Raw genomic sequence first — 22,457 nt, 5'->3', positions numbered from 1 at the left:
CAACATCTCCACAATTTTGTGGATTCCTAGTCCTCTAACGTTCTATAAAAAAGAAGATACCTTCATTGCGACATTATGATGTGAACTGTCTTAGCAGTTTTTTTGGCTTTACCAGTCCCCTTAGGTGGTCTCCTAGGTTTTCTTTTAGTACGAACTATCTCCTCCCCAGTATGACTGCATCCTCCTCCATCTCATTAGGATCAACCCAAAATTTTGACTCAATATGCTTTTCAACAGTGATATGGTCATGATTAAATTTAACAATGGCAGTAGACGTACCAATATAAGGATCACTTCCCACATTTGTAGTTTCCAAAACCTGTAGGGGAAAAATGATTTTGCAGGACCAACGACGGGGATGGTACAGTCACAATTGCAGACATGTGATGACCATCCATAGGAGTAGTGAATGGTGTTGTAGAAACTACAGGTGAAGTAGCCCTCTGAAGAGATGGATCCCCCACAGGAGGTGAGACCTCCACATGAAGATCCTCAATAGGAGCATGAAACTTTGAGCCCTTTCCTTGCATAACAGCAGGTAGCATTCCTTATTCTGGAAAATATGAAGTATGAGTGGATAAACCTTTCCTGGATTCGTGATCTGAGGCATCCTCAAGAGGAGGCATATCAACAAAATCATCCTCCAGTCCTCCTGGTTTATCAGAAGCAAGGTGACCCAAGGGTGACCTTGCATTAGCCTCGTCAGGAACAAAAAAGTTTGAATTATCTGTGGGGCCTTCCACGAGCTTCGGCTACGGATCTTTCTTCGAATATTCTTGACGTTGTTTAGGAGCCACACTCATCCCCTTATTTGGTTCATCGGAAAGTATCTTATGAGAAGATTTTTGTTGAGGCCCTAGAACACGACCCTGATCATGTATGACCCGACACTGAGCAAGCTCATGCCCTATCATCTTACAATGAGAGCAAAAGGGAGGTAGCCATTCATATTCCACACCAACTACAAAAGTGTAGTCTGAACGTTCAACCAAGAGGTGATCGGGAAGAGGGGACAACATATTAATATCCACCAACACTCTAGCAAACATACCCTTTTTCTTTCTCATAATATTCTCATCCAAAGACAAAGGAGTACCAAGACCTTTGATAATGGAAAAAATCGCCCTTGATCTCCAATACTCCAAAGGCAACTTATATAGTCGAACCCAGGCTTGAGTTTTGGTACTCTTCATAGTAGCTGGAACAAAGTCTTTTGTCTAGGCAAACAGTCTCAAGAAACCTGAAGATAACTTCAAGGAACCCATCCCGAGGGCCCATCGCATGTCTTCTAAGAAGCAAACTCAAACTCATAGAAACCCTTCCCGAGAGGAATTTCTTTTCACGGTGCAAGAGCCTTCCACACCGGCTGCAATTTTTTAGTTAAATCCAGGTGTGTAAGGGGTTTATCCCCCTTAGAAAGAATTACTTGACCATGAATGGGTCTTGCAATCCTCAAGTCTAGCCAAGTAATCTTCCTCATCTATCCGAACCACAATCATGTCTCCCTTAATACAAGGAGTGGGTAATTCAGACAAAGGAATATCACATGTAGTTCCCAAAGCCTGAGCAAAAGATTTCCTTTGGCCAGGCTTATCATATACCGTTTTCGCAGGAGATATTTCATAATCCTTCAAACAAGTCCATGGGATAAGGAAACCCTTAGAACCCTTTGCCATTCCAAAAGTCACTACTCACCACACCACCCCCGCACAACCATACCATCACAACACCAAATCTTGAGTTTACCACAAATTTTGATAAAAGTCTTGACTTTACCAAAATTTTTGATAAAAATCTTGACTTTACCAAAATTTTTGATTAAAATCTTGACTTTACCACAAGTTTTGATAAAAATCTTGACTTTACCACAAATTTTGATAAAAATCTTGACTTTATCGCCAATTTTTATAAAAATCTTGACTTTACCACAAATTAGAAGTGGCTACATGAAAAAGGTGGAAACTTTTTGTGTGCAATAAAAGTTCCAAGAAGAAACACCTTTATGAAGAAAAAGATTTAAGGAAAGAATACACCTTGTACGCAAACGTAGAGAGTCACCGTGCTACCACCAGCATCTTGGTAGACTATCGCGTCGCCGTCGACCAGCGTCCACGACCCATGCGCCACCACCGTCCACCACCAAGTTGGAGAATGAACAATCACCCACACAAATCCTAGCCGCTCCAAATGCCTTCGGAAGAGAGAGAACAAAGCAAAAATCCAAAAGACTTTCAATTGATGTTTGTTCAAAATATATTTTAGTTTAAAAAATAGTCTCTAATTTACTCAAATAATAACTAATTATTTTGATCTCTAAAATTCGTTTCTATTTAATAATTTTCTTACAATGATAATTAAATTTATCTCTTCACTTATGTGATAATCATCATACTTGAGCATTCTTGCAATACTTGATCGATTCATACATATTGTTTTTCTTCCAAAAAAAAATTTAGAATTTCATCGACTGCTCCACTAACACTTGGGTGACCATGTCATCTCTTGAACCTTTTCATGTATATGCAACATACAAATTGAGAAGAAAACAAGAAAAAAATTTAATTAGAGGAAAAACTTAAGAAAACTCAAATAAGAGTTTATAAAAATAGTTTCCAAGAGACATTCTTCTAATTATGAAATTATTAATTTATATGGTTAAAAAGATTGAAATTACTAAGTTATTATACTTATTCTCATAAAAACTTTATCTACTACTTAGCCTAATTTTAAAGTAAAAACTAATACCGATAATGGTAAATCAATAGACGAGACTTCTGCTGTGAATTGAAAGTGGCTAAAGAAATTCATGTAGCAAGTAAGAAGAATAGCAGAGAATAGGTATGGAAAAATAAAAAACAAGGCAGTCCTAAAAACAAAAGAAAACAACAAAGGAAATCTGGGCCTGAATCACAAACGTAACCCAAATTACAAATATTTTACCAGCCCTCAAGCTGTGAATAAATATTTTTCATTCCCAACTTGGAATGAATGTTCTTGAAAATAATTTGTGCTAAAAGCTTTGTGTATATGCCAACAACTTGCATGGAGGAATGGATAGTAGTTTGAGAAGTCCTACATTAACCTTCTCATGAACTATATGACAATGAATCTCTATATGTATTGTTCTCTCATGGAAAACTTAATTACAGACAATCTAGATGGTGGATTGGTTGTCATAATATAAAGTACCTGGTTGAACATAAGAAACACGAAGGTCTTGGAGAAGATAAGTGATCCATTGGATCTCACAAGTTGTGGCAACAAGTGCCTTATACCCAACCTCTGAAGAACTCCTTGAAATGGTTTTTTATTTCTTAAACTTCCATAAAATAAGGGAATCACCCAAGTATTTAGAAAATCGAGTAACTGATTTTCTGATTTTAGGGCATTACTAGTTGATGTCCAACCTCCACTGATGGAGGAAAAATCATTGCTTAATCAAGAGGCATTAGACGCTATGACACATGTTGATAAAAATTATTTTATACATCATATACAACACCATATATTAGCTTTGCAGTTGGTATGCTTGGTAGATACTAGAGTGATCCACGAATGGATCATCGGAAATTTGCAAAGAAATTTTTAAGATACTTACAAGGGAAAAAGAATCACATGCTTACGTATAGGAAATCTGACTATCTTAAGATGATTGGACATACAAATTCATATTTTGCTGGTTGTATGGATACAAGAAAGTCTACATTTGGTTATGTGTATCTTTTAGTCAGAGGAGCTATTTCATGGAAAAGTGCGAAGCAATTAGTCATTGTTGCATCCACTGTGGAAGCTAAATTTGTGGCATGCTTTGAGCCCACAGTTCAGGCTAATTGGTTGTAGAATTTTATTTTAGGACTTGGAATTGTTGACAGTACTGCCAAGTTGTTGAAAATTTATTGTGATAATTTCACAATTGTTTTCTTTTATAAAAACGACAAGTATTCGAAAAGTGTTAAACATATGAAATTGAAATACTTTGTCGTTAAAGAGGAAGTTTAGAAACATAGAGTGTTAATAGAACATATTAGCATTGATCTTATGATTGTTGACCCTTTAACAAAAGGGTTACTGCCCAAAACATTTACTGGTCATGTTGAGAATATGGGCATTATGTCTACTAGTGAATTATGAATGTTGTTATTAATGCTTATTTAACACTTTGAGCTCATTGATATATAAATTTTTCTGATATCTATGTTTCTACTTTATGTATATGCATGCAAATTATAGTGTGGAAAACAAATTATGTTACTGTTGATGAAAATGACATTATGTTTGAACTCATTATGGACATCTCATTACAAAGTCATATCAGGGAGAAATGGTGATATAGTAGTACATGGAAGGAAATGTGTTTATTAAATGACATGTAACCACAATGACTCTTATTATTTTTGTATCCTTAATTTTGATTGATGATAAAACCAATTTACGTAAGGCCTTCCAATGTGCATTATGATTTATATAATTATTAAAACATGAAAGTATTATAAATCATATGAGTCAAGTGGAAGAATGTTAGAAAATTATGTAAATTAATTTTATAATGTAACTCATGAAATAGATTTTGGGCTTTGGGCCTGAATATGAATTAATAAAATAAAAGGCCCATTGGTTAATGTGAATATATATATATATATATCTTATGATACCTAATGAAAATCTAATTTAAGGGAGTTTGGGAAAGAATAGAAACGGGTTTTTGTCTCCGCAAAGGAAGTTGTTCACAGTTAACCATAAAAAAAGAACGTGAAAAGAGATAAAAGGAAACTGCTCATATATGGACTCTCTCATGCATCAAGGTAAGTGTCTATCTCTATTATAATTGAATATGGAATGTGTGAATCGTAGTTTGTAAGATCCTTATGATGATTAAGTGCATTATTGTTCATTATTGTACGCTTTGATTTTACGCTTATGTGCCTACCTGAGATTAAAGGATGATACATATCTAACTCTTCAAACAAATATTTAATATTGTAACCGAGTAAGTAATGCTCTTTATATAGTCAAAAAACTATATTATGGTCCTTATAGTTATTTGAGTGCCCTACCAATGACCTAATCAGCATATGCCTACATAAATAGATACTCTCGAGGAAGTACTCCCTCATGTAAACTCACTCAACTCTTAATACTCTTTTATACGCACAAATATAATATATCTTTATTAACTTAAGCATAAGTGAATCTTTTGCAGTGAACCTCCCTTCTTTTTTTGTGATTGATCATAATATATCTTTATTAACTTAAGCATAAGTGAATCTTTTGCAGTGAACCTCCCTTCTCTTTTTGTGATTGATCAGTATCAAAGAGTTTAAAGAAGCCATCCATTTTCCACCTCGGAATTCTTAGTCCAATTTTTCAGTAAAAATACAATATAAATTATTTTATATCTAATATGACATTACACCCACAAAACATGAAATTAAAACTTATATATTTCTGTCACGAATGATAACTAATTTCAATTTTGCTTTTCGTTTATTTTATATAAAATCATTTATTTTATATAAAATGTAACATTACACACAAAAATCATGTAGTTAAGAGTCACACATCCCTTACTCATGGTAATGAATTCTAATTACCCAACTTTGTTGGAAGAAATTACTTTTTGTTTTTGATAAAATATTTGTAAATTGGGTCGTGTTCATACCAAGTTTTCCTCTACTGTTTTCTTTTATTTTTGGGCCTGCCTTGTTTTTTGTTTTTCCAGGCCCATATTTTTTTTTTCTGATGTATTCCTTTCATATACTTTGTTTTCCTGAACCTTCAACACTAATGAATTAATATAATTTTTATGCTATTTCTATTCTTTCTTTTCTAGATGCTCTACACTGTTCCAGGTTTTGCCTATCGATAAATTTGGGTTCTCCTTTTTTTTCTTTTGCCATTCTTCTTACTCGTTGTACGAATTTCCTTTGCAAGTTTCAGTTCACAGTGGAAGCCTTGTCGTTTGAAGAGCTTTGTTGTGCACTTTGAAATTATTTCTGCGTCTTGTGGTTCTTTCTTGATTTTGGAATCTAACATTTATTTCTTTTCTTTCAGACATGGGAGAGGAAAAATCAGATCAAACCTACCTTTCCCTACATCATAATGAGAATCCTACAATGCCTTTGGTCTCGTTGGTCCTTAATCCTACAAACTATGGTTGTGTTTTGGTTGGTGCATTATGTCTCTATTCCTATTAGGGAGAGTATTATATAGATGGATTTTACTACCGATGTTTTTAATGACCTAGAAACAACGTATTCTCAAGGCAATCATTCTTGAATTTTTGATTTGCAAATGGAATTGACTACTTTGAGTCAAGGAGACTAATCTGCTACTGAATATTTTTCTAAAGTGAGATTATTTTGGGATGATATAAAGAACTTTAGACCTAATATTTTTTGTACTTGTAAAATGAAATGTTCTTGTTCTATTGTGCCTACTATTAGTTAGAGAAAATGTGAGGATTAGGCTATGTAGTTTCTTTGGGGGTTAAATGATTAGTATCACAATATAAATCTCATGTGCTTCTTATGGAACCCATACCGCTTATAACAAAGAATTTTTCCCTTGTGACTTAACAAGAACGTCAATTGAATAGTAATGTGTTGTTCACTAATGTCAACATTGTTAGTTTAAATCGTAATTATGCCCTTGTTACTTGCGCTCCCTCGTTTACGTTAAGTTTTCAAAAACGTGCGCTTCGTCACTGTTCCATCACTTCTCTGAAACTTATTTTGATCATTTCATCTTCTCTTTGAAAGCTCTCACCTTTCCTTTTTCAAAGCTCATAACTTCCAACCCACTTCGATCAAAAGGTATGATCTTTATGCATTGATTGCCCTTCTCTTACGATTTCGCTGCTCATACATGTGATAAACTGCTCTGGGACTGTATAAATTTCTGCATTTTAGGTTTTCTCTATTTTTCTTCCGAGTCTCTTTTTTTACTGGGTTTCTCGAGTCCCGCCATCGTCTTCCACTAAATCCTCGTTTCTTCCTTTTTTTTTCTCTTTTTTAGCTTTCTCCTTGAAATGGCTTTAACAAAAAACACTTCCAACCCTCCTCCCAACGTAGATTACAAAGCCTCCGTTGAACTCCTCGCCGAGACCTCCAACGAGGATGTAAGGAAGCATTAGGACGAAGAGCCTGACTGCGTAGGGCGTGTCTTTGGAAGAGAGAGTGACGCGTTTGTCTCGGTTCGTCCCTGTGCAAAGGGCAAACTCGTATGTGCTGACGATCGTGTCAACGACGGAGAGCCCTTCTTCTTCCTCTACTCCACCGTTTTCAAACGGATTAAGCTCCACCTGCCACTCACAGGCTTCGAGAGGGCCCTCTTGACAGAGGTTGACGTGGCCCCTGCCCAATTGCATCCCAACAGCTGGCCCTTCATGAGGGCATTCACCATCTTCTGTAATCACTTTGGGTACCCTCCTTCCGTCGATGTCTTCCTCCACTTCTTTGAGGCTATGAGTCCCGGGAAGAACCTCTGGGTGAGTTTCAGTGGAGTGGCGGGGAGAGTCCTCCTCACACTCTTCCAGTAATCCTATAAGGGCTTCAAAGGGAAGTTCTTTAGGGTGTGCTGAACCGACCACGACCCCACCCTACTGGATGGGTTTCCCCTTTACTAGGTGGGGCAGCTGAAGCTCAAGAAGCCCAAGACCCTCGAGGAACTGACTCCTCTTGATCATGAACTATGTCAGGTCTTTGCAAGCCTAGGAGCGGTGTTAAACACTGCCCAACTGATTAAGCACGAGATCAACTCCTCCGACCTCAAGGGCTACATTGGTACCTGTTTCCCTTCTTTCTCCTTACTAGGAATAAGTGTTATTAGTTTTTTATGCTTGTGCCTTCTCCTTGCATACTATGACTCTTGTAGGATCATTTCTCATGTTTGTCTTGGTGCAGGTATGGTGCTCAATGAGGAGAAGAGTAAAAGATTGGCTGAGGTGATTGCCCGCCGTGCAGGGGCACTTGATGATGCGGGTGGCTCAGCCCCCTCTGCTCTTCTTGCTACGGTCCCTCTTGCCACTACCCCAGCCTCGCCCATTCCAGCCCCCGCTAAAAAGGACAAGGAGGTGGTGGCTATTGAATCTGATGACGAGGACACCGGGGAGGGCCTTGTTTTTAAAAGGCAAAGGGTGGTCGTGGTGGCGACCTCACATTCTGCCACTGATAACCGCCCTGCATCAATCAGGGATCATTCCCCCAGCGCCTCCTCCCCCGCGTGCTCCTCGCGCTCGAAGGTGGTGGGGAGAGCGCCCCCGGAAATGACCAAGTGTCGCCCACTCCTAAGTTACCCACTGCTTTCCAGCATGCCCTCAAGAGTTTCCAAGCGAAAGGAGCAACGGAGGCTTTGGATGAAGATATGATAAGGGAACGCACGGGCCATGGACTCGGGGAGTTTCTTATCCACTCCAATGCCCTTGTGAGCCAAGCAAAGGCGAGGATGAGGGAGGAGGTTGCCCTGGTGGAGGCAAGGATGAAAGAGGAGCTTGCCCAACAGGCTCGGGTCTTTGCCATTCGTGAAACTGCCCTGACCCAAGAACTGAGCAACCTCTGCCAGTTGGACAAAGACACCAAAAAGAAGCTCTTCGACAAGGGTCAGGAGGTTGTCCAACTGGAGGCAAAGATCCTGCCTCTGTGCACCAGGGTGATCGAGCTGGAGGTGCAGGCGGAAGATGCTAAGGCCAAGATGGCCAAACTGGAGGAGAGGGCCACCAACCAGGAAGTACAACTTGGCTGAGTGGAGGGTGAACTTGCCCAACAAGCCGAAACCTTCAAGAAAATCGAAGCGGAGCTCATCGAAGACGCCGCTGACGCCTATGGAGCAGGGTTCGAGGATGCCCTTGCTCAGGTTGCCTGTGTGCACCCTGAGATGGACACCTCACCCTTCTCGACATCAAAATGTGTTGTAGATGGGCAGCTCGCGCCTAGGATTTAACTTGCGTAAACTTTGGCCTGTTGATGAACAATATGTATTCATATCTTAACTTCTTTGCTCTTAATTCCTTCCTAGTCTTGGTTTCTTAACTGCCATGCTTGTATCTTGCTTTAGTTTTCTTTCTTCGTCTTAATCGTTAACTGTTGTGCCTCGCACTAACCTCTGCTAACAACGCTTCTAACGATCACCCATACTCTAGGTAGCGTGCTTGTCCACCACCCGCTCTACCTCACCTTTTCTTAAGGGAGCAATGTGGTGCACATGAACCTTTAACTGACCTCACCTCCGTAACACAAAGGAGAGAGAAATCTTTACAGTCACTCTTTGAACTTGCTTCATAAGACAAGGAAGAGAGAGACCCACTAGCCGACTTTGCTCCTACTTCACTGAATAAGATGATGCTTTGCTAATGCCGCTGGTGAACCATGTTGTCCTCGCCTTGGCGTTCTCACTCAAGAGGGAGGTGCACTCCGCGCTATCCCGCTTCGAGTCTTCTAACCTAAGGAGAAATTTGTATCTGTCCACAGTCTGACCACAATGGGTTTGGGAGAGTTCACCTGCCGGACCACACTGTCTCCATTACGACGCTCTCACTCAAGAGAGGGAGGTGTTCTATGCGAATCGTTCTGCCCAGTCTTAAGACTTCTAGCCCAAGGAGAAACTCATGACTGACCTCGTCCTTGCTGTATGAATTCAAAGGAGGGTTTAACTGGTGAACCGTGTTTCCCCGCCCTGGCATTCTCACTCAAAGGTGGAGGTGTTCTCTGCAAACCGTTCTTCCTTCCCTTGAGGCTTCTAACCCATGGGGAAGGTTTTGGATTGACCTCGTCCTTGCTGTATAAAGTCCAAGGGAGGTTTTACTTGGAAATTGCACTGTTCAGCCTTAGCGTTTTCACTCGAAGGGAGGTGTTCTCTGCGAACCTTCCTTTCCCGCTCTCAAGACCTCTAACTCAAGCAAACAACTCGTAACTGACCTCGTCTTCGCTCAAAGGCGAAGGAGGATTTCACTGGTGAACCATACTTGTTCATCCTTGGCGTTCTCACTCGAGGGGGGGTGTTCTCTGTGAACTTACCTTTCCCGCTCTTGAGACTTCTAACCCAAGTGAACGGTTCGTATCTGACCTCATCTTCGCTCAAAGGCGAAAGAGGATTTTACTGGCGAACCATATCGTTCAGCCTTGGAGTTCTCACTCGAGGGGGAGGTGTTCTCTGCGAACCTACCTTTCCCGCTCTTGAGACTTCTAACCCAAGTGAACGGTTCGTAACTGCATTGTACAAAATATTCGAATATATACTTCAATCGAAATTTATTGGGTGACCTCGTTGAAAAACCCTTGGAAGGGAAAAAGAGTGTCCCCTAAAAACTATGTACAACGCTAAAGTTTAACTAAAGTAAAACCTGAGGTTGGTCGCATTCCATGTACGAGGAATCGTGCGTCCCTCTAACGTCTCAAGCCTGTATGCTCCATTCCCAAGGGCATCTGTCACTCTGAAAGGACCAGTCCACTTGGGGGACAACTTGTCCTCTAGCTGATACGGGTGGGCCTTTCGCATCACCAGGTCGGCGACCTGGAACTAGCGAGGTCTCAGCTTGGAGCTGTACTTGTACTCCACCCTTCTCTTCAAGGCTTCAGCTTTAATTCTTGCTTCATCCCTCACTTCATCTAGTAGATCCAGGTTCACCTTTCTCTCTTTGTTGGACTCTTCAGCCACGAAGTTCTGGAAGCGTGGCGAGCTCTCCTGGATCTCTACGGGAATCATCGCGTCCGACCCTTACACCAAGTTGAAAGGTGTTTCTCTGGTGGTGGACTAGGGAGTGGTGTGGTAAGCCCACACGATTCTAGGGACCTTCTCGAGCCTTCTCTTCAGACCTCTGAGCAGGACTCGATTGGCAGACTCGAACTGCCAATTCGTCGGGGGGTGCTCGACTGATGCGAACACCTGCTTTATTCCAACTTCTGTGCAGAACTTGCCCAACTGTTGGCTTGCGAATTGGGTGCCATTGTCGGACACCAACCGTTTCGATTACCCCGAAGCGACAAACTATGTTCTTCCACACAAAGTGCTAGATCTTGTGGGCCGTGATCTGCGCCATTGGCTCAGCCTCTATCCACTTCGTGAAGTACTCTATGGCGACCACGAGGTACTTCATATGTCATATCACCAAAGGGAAAGGTCCCAATATATCGATTCCCCAGGTATGAAACGACCAGGGGCTGTAATTCGACCTAAGCTCTTCTGGTGGCGCCTTGTGCCAGTCAACGTGTTGCTGACATTGCTTGCACTGTTGTGCATACCTCATGCAGTCTTCCTTTATGGTTGGCCAATAGTTTGCTACACGAATGGCCTTCAATGTTAGAGATCGACCACCGATATGACTTCCGCATATCCCTTCGTGGAGCTCTGCCATTATTCATGCGCATTGGGTGGGTGAAACCGTGTCTGAATAACTCTCCGCCGATGAGAGTGTACTTGGCCAAATTTTTCTTTATTTTTCTGGCCTCTGTGGGTTCCAATGGGAGTATCCCATCAGCCAGGTAACACTTGTAGGGTGTCATCCAGGTTTCTCCTCCTTTGACCAGGCAGACCTGCAATGATTCCTCCCCAAGAACTGGATATGTTCTTATCCTAGGCATTCTCAATTTCTTCTGGGATAGTGATCGATGACTCCTCTTCCCTCCTCTCGACGTGCTAAACTGATGGACCCCCACCAGATTATCTACGGTGAAGGTTCGAGCTGTCTTCAAGGTTTCCTGTATGAAGGTCCTTTGTCTGCCCCCCTTGCCTGAACTGGCGAGCTTAGCTAGCAAGTCAACTCGGGCATTCTACTCTCTAGGGACATGTACAAGCTCAAACACCGCGAACGACCCCTTCAGAACTTGGACGTACCCTAGGTATGCGTCCATCTGAGGATCTTTGGCCTGGTATTCTCCTGTTACCTGACCCGTGACCAGTAGGGAGTCACTCTTCGCCAACAAACTCTGCGCACCCATCTCATTGGCTAGTAGCATGTCAGCGATCAGGGCTTCATACTTCGCTTGATTGTTGTTGGCATTGAATGCGAATCGTAGGCCTGCTCGATCAATAGCCCATTCGGTTCCTCTAAGATGACGCCAGCTCCGTTGCCTTGCTGGTTAGAGGACCCATCTACAGAGAGCACCCATCGGAAGTTGGCTTCCTCTTGGTGTGCATCTCCTGAGGAGAGCTCTACCATGAAATCTGCATAGACTTGGCCTTTGATAGGGCCTCCGGGCTCGTACTGGATATCGAACTCTGATAGTTCTACTGCCCAACGTACCATTCTTTCTGCGACGTCCGGCTTCTGCAAGACTTTGCGAATAGGCATATCTGTCATCACCACTACAGTAAAGCTCTGGAAGTAGTGGCGAAGTCTCCTTGCTGAGAACACCACTGCTAGGGCTGCATTCTCTAGGGCCTGGTACCTTACCTCAAGCCCCTGCAATACTTTGCTCACAAAGTATATTGACTTCTGCACTTAGTCCTGTTCCTGCACAAGGACCGAACTGATCGCCCGTTCTGTTACTATGAAATACAAACGAAGCGAAGCACCCAGCTGTGGCTTGCACAACACTGGGGGACTGGCCAGGTACTCCTTCAACTTGAGGAACGCCTCCTCACACTCCCTGGTCCAGATGAACCTGTTGATCCTCCTTAGACACTGGAAGTAAGGGTGACCTTTGTCTCCTCTAGCCGATACAAATCTAGACAGAGCGGTCACCTGCCCTGTCAACTGCTGTACCTCCTTCACTGAGATCGTGCTCCTCATCGCGAGGATGGCAGCGCACTTCTCGGGGGTCACCTCTATCCCACGCTCCGTGAGTAGGAAACTCAAGAAATTACCCGCTTCCACCCCGAACACACACTTATCTGGGTTCAGCTTCAATCTATACTTAGCGATTGTTGTAAATAGCTCTTCTAAATCAGCGACATGCTGATCCTTCACCTGTGAGGTCACCACCATGTCATCCACATAGGCCTGCACATTTCGCCTTATCATGGGCGCGAGCACTCTGTCCATTAGCCTCTGGTAGGTGGCACCTGCATTCTTTAGCCCAAAGGGCATCACTGTGTAACAATAGTAAGACAGCTCTGTCATGAACGCTGTCTTGCATTCGTCCCTGGGATGCATCTTAATCTGGTTATACCCAGAAAAAGCATCCAGGAAGTTGAGCAATCTGCAACTCGAGGCGTTATCCACCAAATCGTCTATGCTTGGTAGGGGATAGGAGTCCGTTGGGCAGGCCTTATTGAGGTCCGTGAAGTGCACACACATCCTCCACTTCCCGTTGGCCTTCTTCACCAGGACCACGTTTGCCAGCCACTTGGGGTACTGAATTTCCCTAATGTGGTCGGCGTTTAGCAACTTCTGTGTCTCTTCCTTGATGACTTGCCGCCTCTCTTCGTTAAACTTTCTCCTTCTCTGGCGGGCAGGCCTGACCTAGGGGTCAATTGTAAGGCGATGGCAGGAAGTCGGGGTCTATGCCAGGCATGTGCGAAGCGAACCACGCGAAGGCATCCAGGTGCCGTGCTATGACCTTGGCAATCTAGTCCTGCGTCCCTTGGCCTAGTGATTTGCCAAGTTTGAACATCTTGCCTCCGATCTCCCACTCCAGGGCGATCTCTGCACGGGCGACCTCTTCTTCACTTGGTGCCCGGGTGGTGACTGTGAACATTCCTCTCTTCGTTTTGAGGCTATTCTCGTAGCATCTTTTAGCCTCCTTCTGGTCTGACTTGATGGTGATCATCGTTCCCCCCAAGTCAAGCAGCTTCATCTTCACGTGCCTTGTCGATGCTACCGCCCTCAGCCTGTTCAGTGCAGGTCTACCCAACAATATTTTGTAAGCTGAGGGGGCGTTCATGACAAGGTACCTGATGTTCTCTGTGCGGGAGGCAATACCATATGTGAAGGTGGTTCTCAGCTCTAGGTGCCTACGCACCTCCACCTGGTCTCCCGCAAAACCATACAAACAGCCAGTGTAAGGCCTTAGTTGATCAGGAGACAACTGCAGCTTGTTGAAAGTTTGCCAGAACATCACGTCGGCTGAGCTTCCCTGGTCCACCAGGACACGGTGTACATTTCTCCCCGCGGTCACTACTGAGATCACCACTGGGTCATTGTCGTGGGGGACGACATCTCGGAGGTCGGCCTTGGTAAAGACAAGGTCGACGTCAAGGGCCTGATCTTCCTCTTGCGCCTCTATCATCATCACCGCTCGTGCGTACTTCTTTCGCTAATAAGCGGTGCATCCTCCACCTGAGAAACCCCTCGAAAGGGTGTTGATCTCGCAAAGAACGGGCGTCTCGTGGCCCTGATCTCCTCCTGGTGCTGTCAAGGTCTGGGCTCCCTGTGACTCCATCAAGTAGTCCTTCAAGAAACCATTCTTCACTAGCTCGTCTAACTGGTGTCCAAGCGCTAAACAGTTGCGTATGGGGTGGCTAAACGCTTGGTGGAACTCGCACCAGGCGTTCTTGTTAGGCCCCAACCTCTTGTCAGTCTTTGCGAGCATCTTCAATCTCTCCGCTATGTTGGGGACAAAGATCAGCTCCTTGAATTCCACTAGGAAGTTGTGCCTTGGTGGCACATTCTCCCTCGTGCACCCACTAGTTTGGGGCTTCCTGGGCTCGTAGGGCTGCTGCTTCACTGGGGCCCTTTTCTTTGTCGTTGCCTCATGTACCCTCATGGGCTGAGGTCGACTTGGCTCTCGCAGGCGTGTAGAGACAACGCATGTGCGCTTCTCGTTGACTTCTCCTTCCGCGACAATATAAGCCACCGCTCGACACTTGATCTCGCCGAAAGTCTTAGGGCGACTCTTGATGAGCGACTCACTGAAGGGTCCCGGCACGATCTCCTTCCTGAAAGCGTGCACCATTATGTTCTCATCCCTTGTGTTCAGTCTCACCACTTGTGCCCCAAAACAGTTGAGGAAATCCTTCAGGAACTCTCCCTGATATTGTCTTACGTCGAAAAGATCGTAAGAGACCGTTGGGGGAGCCCGATTGGCGATGTTCTGCTCCCTGAACAACGTAGAAAACTGTGCGAACGATGTCATGTGCCCATCAGGGAGGTTGATGAACCAATTGAACGTTGTTCCCACCAGCGTGCTCATGAACAACTTACAATGCACCGCGCCAGAGCTCCCAACTAGCATCATATGTGTGTGGAAGGCCGTGAGATGAGCCTTTGGGTCCTCCGCACCTGTGAAGGTGGCTTTAGGACCCACGAACGTGGCTGGTATCACGGAATTGGGAAAGCCCTAGGTGGTCTAGCCGGTTCTTGCTCTTCCACCTCATGTTCCCTTGCCTGGGTCTGCAAATTCCTGTGCAATTTCTCATTGGTCTTGCATAGTTCTTCGTTACTCGCTTGCGACGCAACTAGATCAACCTGGATGCATTCTTGATCCTGTCTTGATGCTGCCACCGTTTCCCGAAGGGCACGCATCGTTTCCATGATCTGTTGCATGGTGATGCTCTCGCCTCCATTTGGTGCAACAAATCCTTGCCTCGTGTTTTCTCATCTTGATGGATCTTCGCTCTATGCTTGTGAATGGGACAAAGTTTTTAATCGTGCCCCATGGTGGGCGCCAAATGTTGCTACCAATTGACTCGATTGCCTTCATACTTCTAACGACGATCACACGCCCAATTTTCTCTACCTTCGTTCGTGATTTCCTTCAATCAAACACCTGAACCTGCAAAGACAAAAGAGTGCCCTAGAGGTCGTTTGCACTCCGACGCTCAAGTCAATATTGGGGCTAGGAAACACCAAAACTCTTAGCCGTAAAGCTCTGTGTAAAATTGTGTTTCGCGTAAAATGTTGCTTACCTTGTTAGGTTTCTTACTACCCTTTATATAGTCTAGGGTTTCCGCTGTTTCCGCTACCCGCATTTAGGGTTTCTGAGGGTATGCCTTTGATGAGAATCAAATAAAGGAGGCTTTTATTAATGAAGGAAGAGGTCATTCACCTTCACATTTGAAGTTCTTCCTTCTAGTCTTCTCAAAATTAAAAGAAGACATAAAATAAAGAGAGGATCAAGCTTAACGCCAAAGAAGTCTACAAGCTTTCAAGAATGGGCTTCAATTAAATATCTCTCTTTATAGTTTCTCTTAAATTGTAAATAATATAGAATAGTGTTTAGAAAGGTGCTTAGAGGGAAACATTAGACACCTTTTTTGTAAAAGCATCTTTAGGCTTTAGTTTAGAAAATTCTAGAAGCTTGGGGAGTGAGCTTAGTAAGGGGGGTGTGATCTTAGGAGCTTTTTAGGTAGCTTAGGGAATAAGCTATGTAAATGACCAGCCCTTGCTCCTATAAAAGGAGGGCTTAGGTCCTTCACAATTCAGATTGGAAAAATAGAGTAAAGTTACTATGCTCCATTTGTGAGTGATTGTGAGACTAGTTCTCCTTTTCCTTGTCTTATCTTGTGATGCATTGGGAGCATTCAAGTGGCGGCAAATCTGCACTTATCTTGGAACATTCATCATCCAAGTGGCGTGTCCATTCCCAATCCTTGCTTCAATCACATAAGTCATCTTCCTTCATCTTGTTCTTCAATTTCAATCGGTAATTTTGTTTGTTTTAGGTTCTTCATCGTTTTCACTGTTTAAAATTGTGTTTTCCAGCTTTGTTTTCAGTTTCTGTTCGGTACAGTAGCTTAATATTTCAATTCTGTCCAGCTTTCAATTCTTGTTCTTCATTCCTTGTTGTTTGATTCCATTTGACAATATATGGACTTCCATATGAGCTTGGGTTTGGTGCAAAGTCTTGGTGAGTTCTTGAATTAGAACATTGATCCAATTCTAAGTAAAGTGCCATTTCATGACCAACTCAAGTTGCTCCTAAGAATGTCAAAGAATCATGTATTCTTGTTATTGCATTCACATCAGCCTTAGTGCCGCTATCACCCAATCTTAGAGCAATCTAGCGCGTAAGACTCCCTTACTGGAGTGCAACCTCTGACGGGATGACCACATGGGTACCAACTTGTACACCTAATCTTTGGGGCCATCCGTCCTGGGAGTGCCCTAGCTGTTCACGTGCCATGCATGCAGCCTACCCCTGGAACGTAACCCTCATGGGCCTTAACGCTTCCAGTGGTTCTTTACTTGTGCTATGCCTGAATGCGCTATTCACACCACACGCATGGACCCCTCGTGATCTAGGCTTCCCCCTATTGATAACTGGTCTGTTGTCTGGGATCCACTTCTCGTGTCCCAGCTCTGCTGTTTGACTCACCGATGTCCGATGTCACATCACCCTCACTCTGTTGCCGAGGACACATCAGCACATCCTTGTGATCATCGTCTGACCATTCATCGGCACCCTGGGCGTGCCGTTTGGGAGGCACTGACCCATGCCGCTTGTTGGACCCAACTTACGTGGCCCACCATTACTAGTAGTCAACAACGTTCGAGGACTGGTCGGTACAAAGTCTAACAATAATATAAAAATCTGCACTCACTATTAGTTGAGTTGCCATACCATAGATTATTGTTACAAAAAGCATGGATTTCCCTCGGGTCATAAATTCTATATTGGTAAACCCTCTCAAGTAAATAATGTTGTTACTTCTGATTAAATATTTTCTGAAAAATGTCAAAAGGGGCACGAAGATGGAGATATTTGTCTCACACGATTAAAATATCAAATTATTTCGGATCTCTTAAAATAGAATGTGAATAGTAATGACATGGGTCAACCACAAGTGAATCAGGTAGAATTATTCTCTGATAATTCTTATCACAAGGTGACAGATCAATCTACTTTGAATAATTTAAAACATGATGAAGATTGTTGGATATTAGATTCATAAGCAATTGAACATGTTTGCATTTCCTTATTTGAATTTATATATTATAATCTCATTAAACCTATTCTCATAAACCTACCCAATGGACAACATGTGTATGTCAATTTTTCCAGAACTGTTGTTTTTTAATCATAAATTATATCTCATTGATGTATTGTATGTTTCACATTTTTTTTTAAAATTTTATTTCCATTTCAAAACTTGCCTTCAATCTTGGTTGCAAATTGATATTTTCTTCCACTAACTGTGTCGTACAGAACACCAAAACCAACAAGAAGAATGGTATAGTTAATACCAATGTTGGCTTGTATGTTTTTTTTTTGTTTTTCATAATAGTGTTGCACAAACTATTGTTTCTTCTTTCAATTGTATTGATAACATAAATTTGTGACATCATAGAATGGGACATCTTTCTTATGAAATATTAAGGGTTTTGAGATCTCAATATCCTTATTTTATGTTGAAAAACCTCAAGTTTGTGATACTTGTTGTCGTGCAAAACAAAGGAAACTTCCTTTTGCATTAAGTAATTCTTGTGTTGTAAAAGCTTTTGAATTGTTACATATGGATATTCGGGGACCTTTTTATCTTCTCTCTATGCAAGGTTATTGTACCGACCAGGTCATCGGCTGTGATGACGTGTCTGGCACGTGACCGTGTGGGGCGTGCTCAGCAGAACACGTGGACAAGAGAGAGATGAATGGTTCGGGAGTGAGCATAATCGCCAACTCATGGAAGTGGCGTGTTGCAATGAACATAGCCGGTTGTCGCCGGGTTTGTATGACATCGACGTGTTAGACAATGGAAGATCGAGTGGTCAGACATCGCCAATGAGGGCACATCGTCGGATCTTCCAGGAAACCTAGTTAAAACTGTTGGAGGCTTAGAAGAGTAGTTTCCAGCGAGTAAGTCCAGTAAGATGGTTGTTGCACCAGCATGGGGAACAAAGGTCGAGTAAGCTGGGGGGAACACCTTGCTCATCGGCGACGGGTCTCCCAGAGTGGACATTCGTTGGTGGCAAGGCTTCCCCAGCTAGAACGTGTACGGCGTAGCAATAAGGAGGGTGGCACTCACGACAAGCGATATCACAAAGATGATGCACTTTGTTGCATCTGATACTCGCCTTGTCAAGTGGTGTTTCACAGCGTAGTACGTGCTAGATTACTCCTCAAATAGGGGACTTGGTCGCACGGCTGGCCACTACGCACAGATAATATTCAAGTTACCCTCAACCCAGATGACGACACGTGTAGGGTTGGATACAGTATAGAAACGACGCTCGAGTTACCTTAGCCCAGATGATGACACGTGTAGGGTTGGGTGCTACCTGCTACCCCGGCCCAGATGGCGACACGTGCAGGGTTGGATGCGAGCCACGCGTCCAAAGCGTAACTGCCTGGAGAGAGAAAAAACCTAGCTATAAAGGTAAACTTAACAGAATTTGCAGAGGTATGTTTTTCATTACGGCTCATTGCTAGGGTTGTGTGCACTTTAGTACGGTTCTACAGAGTATAGTTTTCTCTCAGTTTTTGGGTGTTCTTGTTACTGACTTGAGCGTCGGAGCGCCATCGGCCGCAGAGGCGCCATCTTGTGTTTTCAGGTTCTCAGAGAGACTATCTGTGGTGTGGACTTGAAGGGCACGTGGTGTCAAGCTGGTGAGGAAGATCGTGACGAGGCAACGCTCTTGCGCTAGGTCAACCGGCAGGATCATCTGGCGCCCACCGTGGGGCCGTATAAAAGGTGATTCCCAACCACAGTTCGAGTTTGTTGAAGTGTTGGTGTTTTCTGTTCGACTACTTGTTGTCGCAGTCGGTTTTCGAAGTTTTACTGTTCGTTCGGAGTTTCTTCGAGTTGCTGAGCTTGTTGGGAAAGGATGAGGACAATGCGGTCTAGTTCAGTCGCGCCGTCAACAGATGAGGATACTGTGTCTATGACGCAGGTGATGGATATGATGAAGACGCTACAGGAGAACGTAGCTGCATCACGTTCTGAACAAGAAAGAATGCACGAGGCGCTGGTGGCCTCGCAAGCTAGGAATGAGGAGCTCAACAGGATCAACGAAGAGCTGCGTAAAGCTCTTCAAGAACGGGAGGAGCGCGCGGTTGGGGATAGATTTGCACCCTCATCTCCACCGCGTAGCTTTCCCATGCCATTTTCTCAAGAGATCATGGACTCGGTGGTCCCGGCAAATACGGTGAAGGTGAAGGCGTCTTTCACCGGAGTGGAGGACCCTGAGGCTCATCTCACGGCGTTCCACACCCAGATGATGCTCTCCGGGGGGGGGGGGGGGGTCGGACGCAGTCTACTGTAAGGTGTTCATGAGCACACTCAGTGGAACAGCGCTGGACTGGTTCTTCAGTTTGCCTACTGGCCACATTACCACGTTTCAGCAGTTTTCCATGATGTTCGTTGAGCAGTACATAGTGAATAAGGCACCGCCGTTGGTGTCTTATGATTTGTTCGACGTAAGGCAGTACCAAGGGGAGTCGCTGAAGGATTTCTTGAACAAATTCAGAGCTCAAATAGTCCGCTTGCCAGGTAAAGATGAAGAGATGTGTGTACATGCCTTCAAAAAGGGCGATTTGCTTGGGCCCTTTAGTGAGTCGCTTATTAGGTCTCACCCAGCCACGTTCGCTGAAATTCGGCGACGTGTTGTGGCTCACATCGCCGCTGAGAGCGAAGTCTCAGAGAAAAGAGGAAATATGGCCCCAGCTAAGCCACGCGCTCAGACAAGGATCCAGCCACAGAGGGTCATGGAAGCGGTGGCGGGAAAGAGGGATCAGAGGACGCGCCATCCTTATGACCCAAAGAAAGGTAAGGGAAAGGGGCCAGGGAAGCCCAGAGAGGCTAATCGCCCGCCAAGGTATGAATTCGTGATGGGGTTGGCGGACCTGATCGCCATCCCAAATATCGCGGCCAGGCTCAAAGTACCTGAGAAAACAATAGACAAGGTGTTGGGACCAAAACCAGACGCATGGTGTGAGTTCCACAAGAGCTTTGGCCACTCTCTCAACTCGTGTTTGGCTTTGGGGCACCAGCTCGCCGAGTTGGTCAAATGTGGGTTCTTGAAGGATTACTTGTTGGAGAAGCAAGCGGGCCAATCATCAGGCTCCCAAACGGCGGGTGGCGAGGGACATCAGCACGAGGTACCCGTTCACGGCGAGATCCACACCATAGCTGGTGGATTCTCGGGTGGCGGGTGCACCGCGTCACAGCGAAAGAAGTACGCAAGGTCTGTGATGTCAGTGGAAGTTTTTGAAGACCACTCGCCCGACGTGGACATCACGTTCATGAGGGACGACCTTAGGGATGTTGTGCCTCACGACAATGACCCTATCGTGATCTCGCTCGTCACGGCAGGAAGGACTGTTCATCGAGTGCTGGTCGATCAAGGAAGTTCGGCAGATGTGATGTTCTGGTCGACTTTTGAGAAGCTACAACTATCCCCTGACCAGCTGAGGCCCTATGGGGGCTGCCTATACGGTTTCGCCGGCGACCAGGTGGAAGTCAGGGGGTATATTGAGTTAAGGACGACGTTCACAGATGGCCTGGCCTCGCGCACAGAGAAGATCAGGTATCTCATTGTGAATGCTCCGTCGGCATACAACATCCTGTTGGGGAGGCCAACACTCAACAGGACAGGAGTTGTGCCTTCAACAAGGCACAAGAAGGTCAAGCTACCATCAATGGAAGGGATGATCATCACCATCTGTTTTGACCAAAAGGAGGCGAAGAAGTGCTACGAAAACAGCCTCAAGAACAAGAGATCTGTATGCCACGTAACCACAACGCCGCCCCCGAACGTGGAGCCTGAGCCGAAGAACCGGCGAGTTGTGGATGTGGCGTTGGAGGTGGCCGTCGAGGGCGATGTGCCCGATGTGCCAATGGAAGATATTGAGACGAGGTCTGAGAGCGCCGCTCGGGTGGAGGAAGAGAGAAGCTGCCCCGAGACCGCCAGGGAGTCAGGTATCGCAAGGGCACTGATCGCGAGCGAGAGAAGGCCTCAGCCGGTGGAGGAATGGCTTGAGAAGAAGATCAACGACAAGACGTTTAAACTGGGGAAAACCTTAGACAACGAGACACAAGACCAAATCGCCAGGGTTATAAGTAGACATCTGGATGCGTTTGCATGGTCTGCTTCTGACATTCCGGGAATTGCCCCGATTTCTTGTGCCATCGTTGATAGTTGTCGTTTTGCTGTCAAATTAATATGATTCTAGCGTAGACTTGTCTAACACTAGAGAGATGATAGTATAATTATGGCCAGATGACCCCAAGTCGTCTCCCAACGAATCCAATAGTAAAATCAGTTGATCAGGGTTTAATATCTATCTGCAAGCAATAAAAGTTAGCAATAACAATAAAGATAAAAAGGGGGTTTGAGATAGTTGTGCAGAAAATATAAAAGAGATTGAAATAACAAATAAAAAGTGGTTGATCCCCAAGTTCTTCCACCATTGAATTCTTCACAGGTTCTCTAAAGATTAATCTTTTCTCAATCCTCCAACAGAGCTAAACCAGATTGAACATGCGCCGATCTGATTCAACTGAAACTCACCAGTAAAACATGCGTCTACTGGTTTAATCAATACCCACTTTGTTCCATGCGTATACTCCATGGGAATGCTTACCTCCTCTCTCTTGAATCATGCGCCCAAGAAATTAATTAGAACGATGCGAACTAAGAAACCAAA

At 44.3% G+C, this 22,457-nt stretch overlaps 4 protein-coding genes across 4 annotated transcripts; 1 reads left to right on the top strand and 3 right to left on the bottom strand.

Annotated features, from left to right (window-relative positions):
• Positions 1-752: 752 nt before the first annotated feature.
• Positions 753-1,676, bottom strand: LOC137833213 (uncharacterized). The gene is made up of 2 exons (XM_068641574.1): positions 1,427-1,676; positions 753-1,198 (listed from the first exon to the last, which is right to left on the bottom strand). Exons 1-2 carry the CDS (start codon positions 1,674-1,676, stop codon positions 753-755), a joined length of 696 nt encoding a protein of 231 aa, XP_068497675.1.
• Positions 1,677-13,502: 11,826 nt separating this feature from the next.
• LOC137833212 (uncharacterized) lies at positions 13,503-14,165 on the bottom strand. The gene has a single exon (XM_068641573.1). The coding sequence runs from the start codon at positions 14,163-14,165 to the stop codon at positions 13,503-13,505; it is 663 nt and encodes a 220-aa protein (XP_068497674.1).
• Positions 14,166-14,189: 24 nt separating this feature from the next.
• LOC137833211 (uncharacterized) lies at positions 14,190-15,065 on the bottom strand. Its single transcript, XM_068641572.1, has one exon. The coding sequence runs from the start codon at positions 15,063-15,065 to the stop codon at positions 14,190-14,192; it is 876 nt and encodes a 291-aa protein (XP_068497673.1).
• Positions 15,066-20,081: 5,016 nt separating this feature from the next.
• LOC137833210 (uncharacterized) lies at positions 20,082-21,977 on the top strand. The gene has a single exon (XM_068641570.1). It carries the CDS (start codon positions 20,082-20,084, stop codon positions 21,975-21,977), a length of 1,896 nt encoding a protein of 631 aa, XP_068497671.1.
• The last annotated feature ends 480 nt before the right edge of the window (positions 21,978-22,457 follow it).

Source organism: Phaseolus vulgaris, chromosome 6 (assembly GCF_000499845.2).
Source record: "Phaseolus vulgaris cultivar G19833 chromosome 6, P. vulgaris v2.0, whole genome shotgun sequence".
NCBI lineage: Eukaryota > Viridiplantae > Streptophyta > Magnoliopsida > Fabales > Fabaceae > Phaseolus > Phaseolus vulgaris.
The sequence above is the reverse complement of the archived record's forward strand: the minus strand, read 5'-3'. Positions and strand labels throughout refer to the sequence as shown.

Coding starts and splice junctions, on each gene's coding strand:
- LOC137833213 (XM_068641574.1), bottom strand. CDS start 1,676: ATGGCAAAGGGTTCTAAGGGTTTCCTTATCCCATGGACTTGTTTGAAG. Junction 1,199..1,426: donor CAAGACCCATTCATGGTCAA/GTAATTCTTTCT, acceptor ACTTTGTTCCAG/CTACTATGAAGAGTACCAAA.
- LOC137833212 (XM_068641573.1), bottom strand. CDS start 14,165: ATGATGATAGAGGCGCAAGAGGAAGATCAGGCCCTTGACGTCGACCTT.
- LOC137833211 (XM_068641572.1), bottom strand. CDS start 15,065: ATGAGCACGCTGGTGGGAACAACGTTCAATTGGTTCATCAACCTCCCT.
- LOC137833210 (XM_068641570.1), top strand. CDS start 20,082: ATGAGCACACTCAGTGGAACAGCGCTGGACTGGTTCTTCAGTTTGCCT.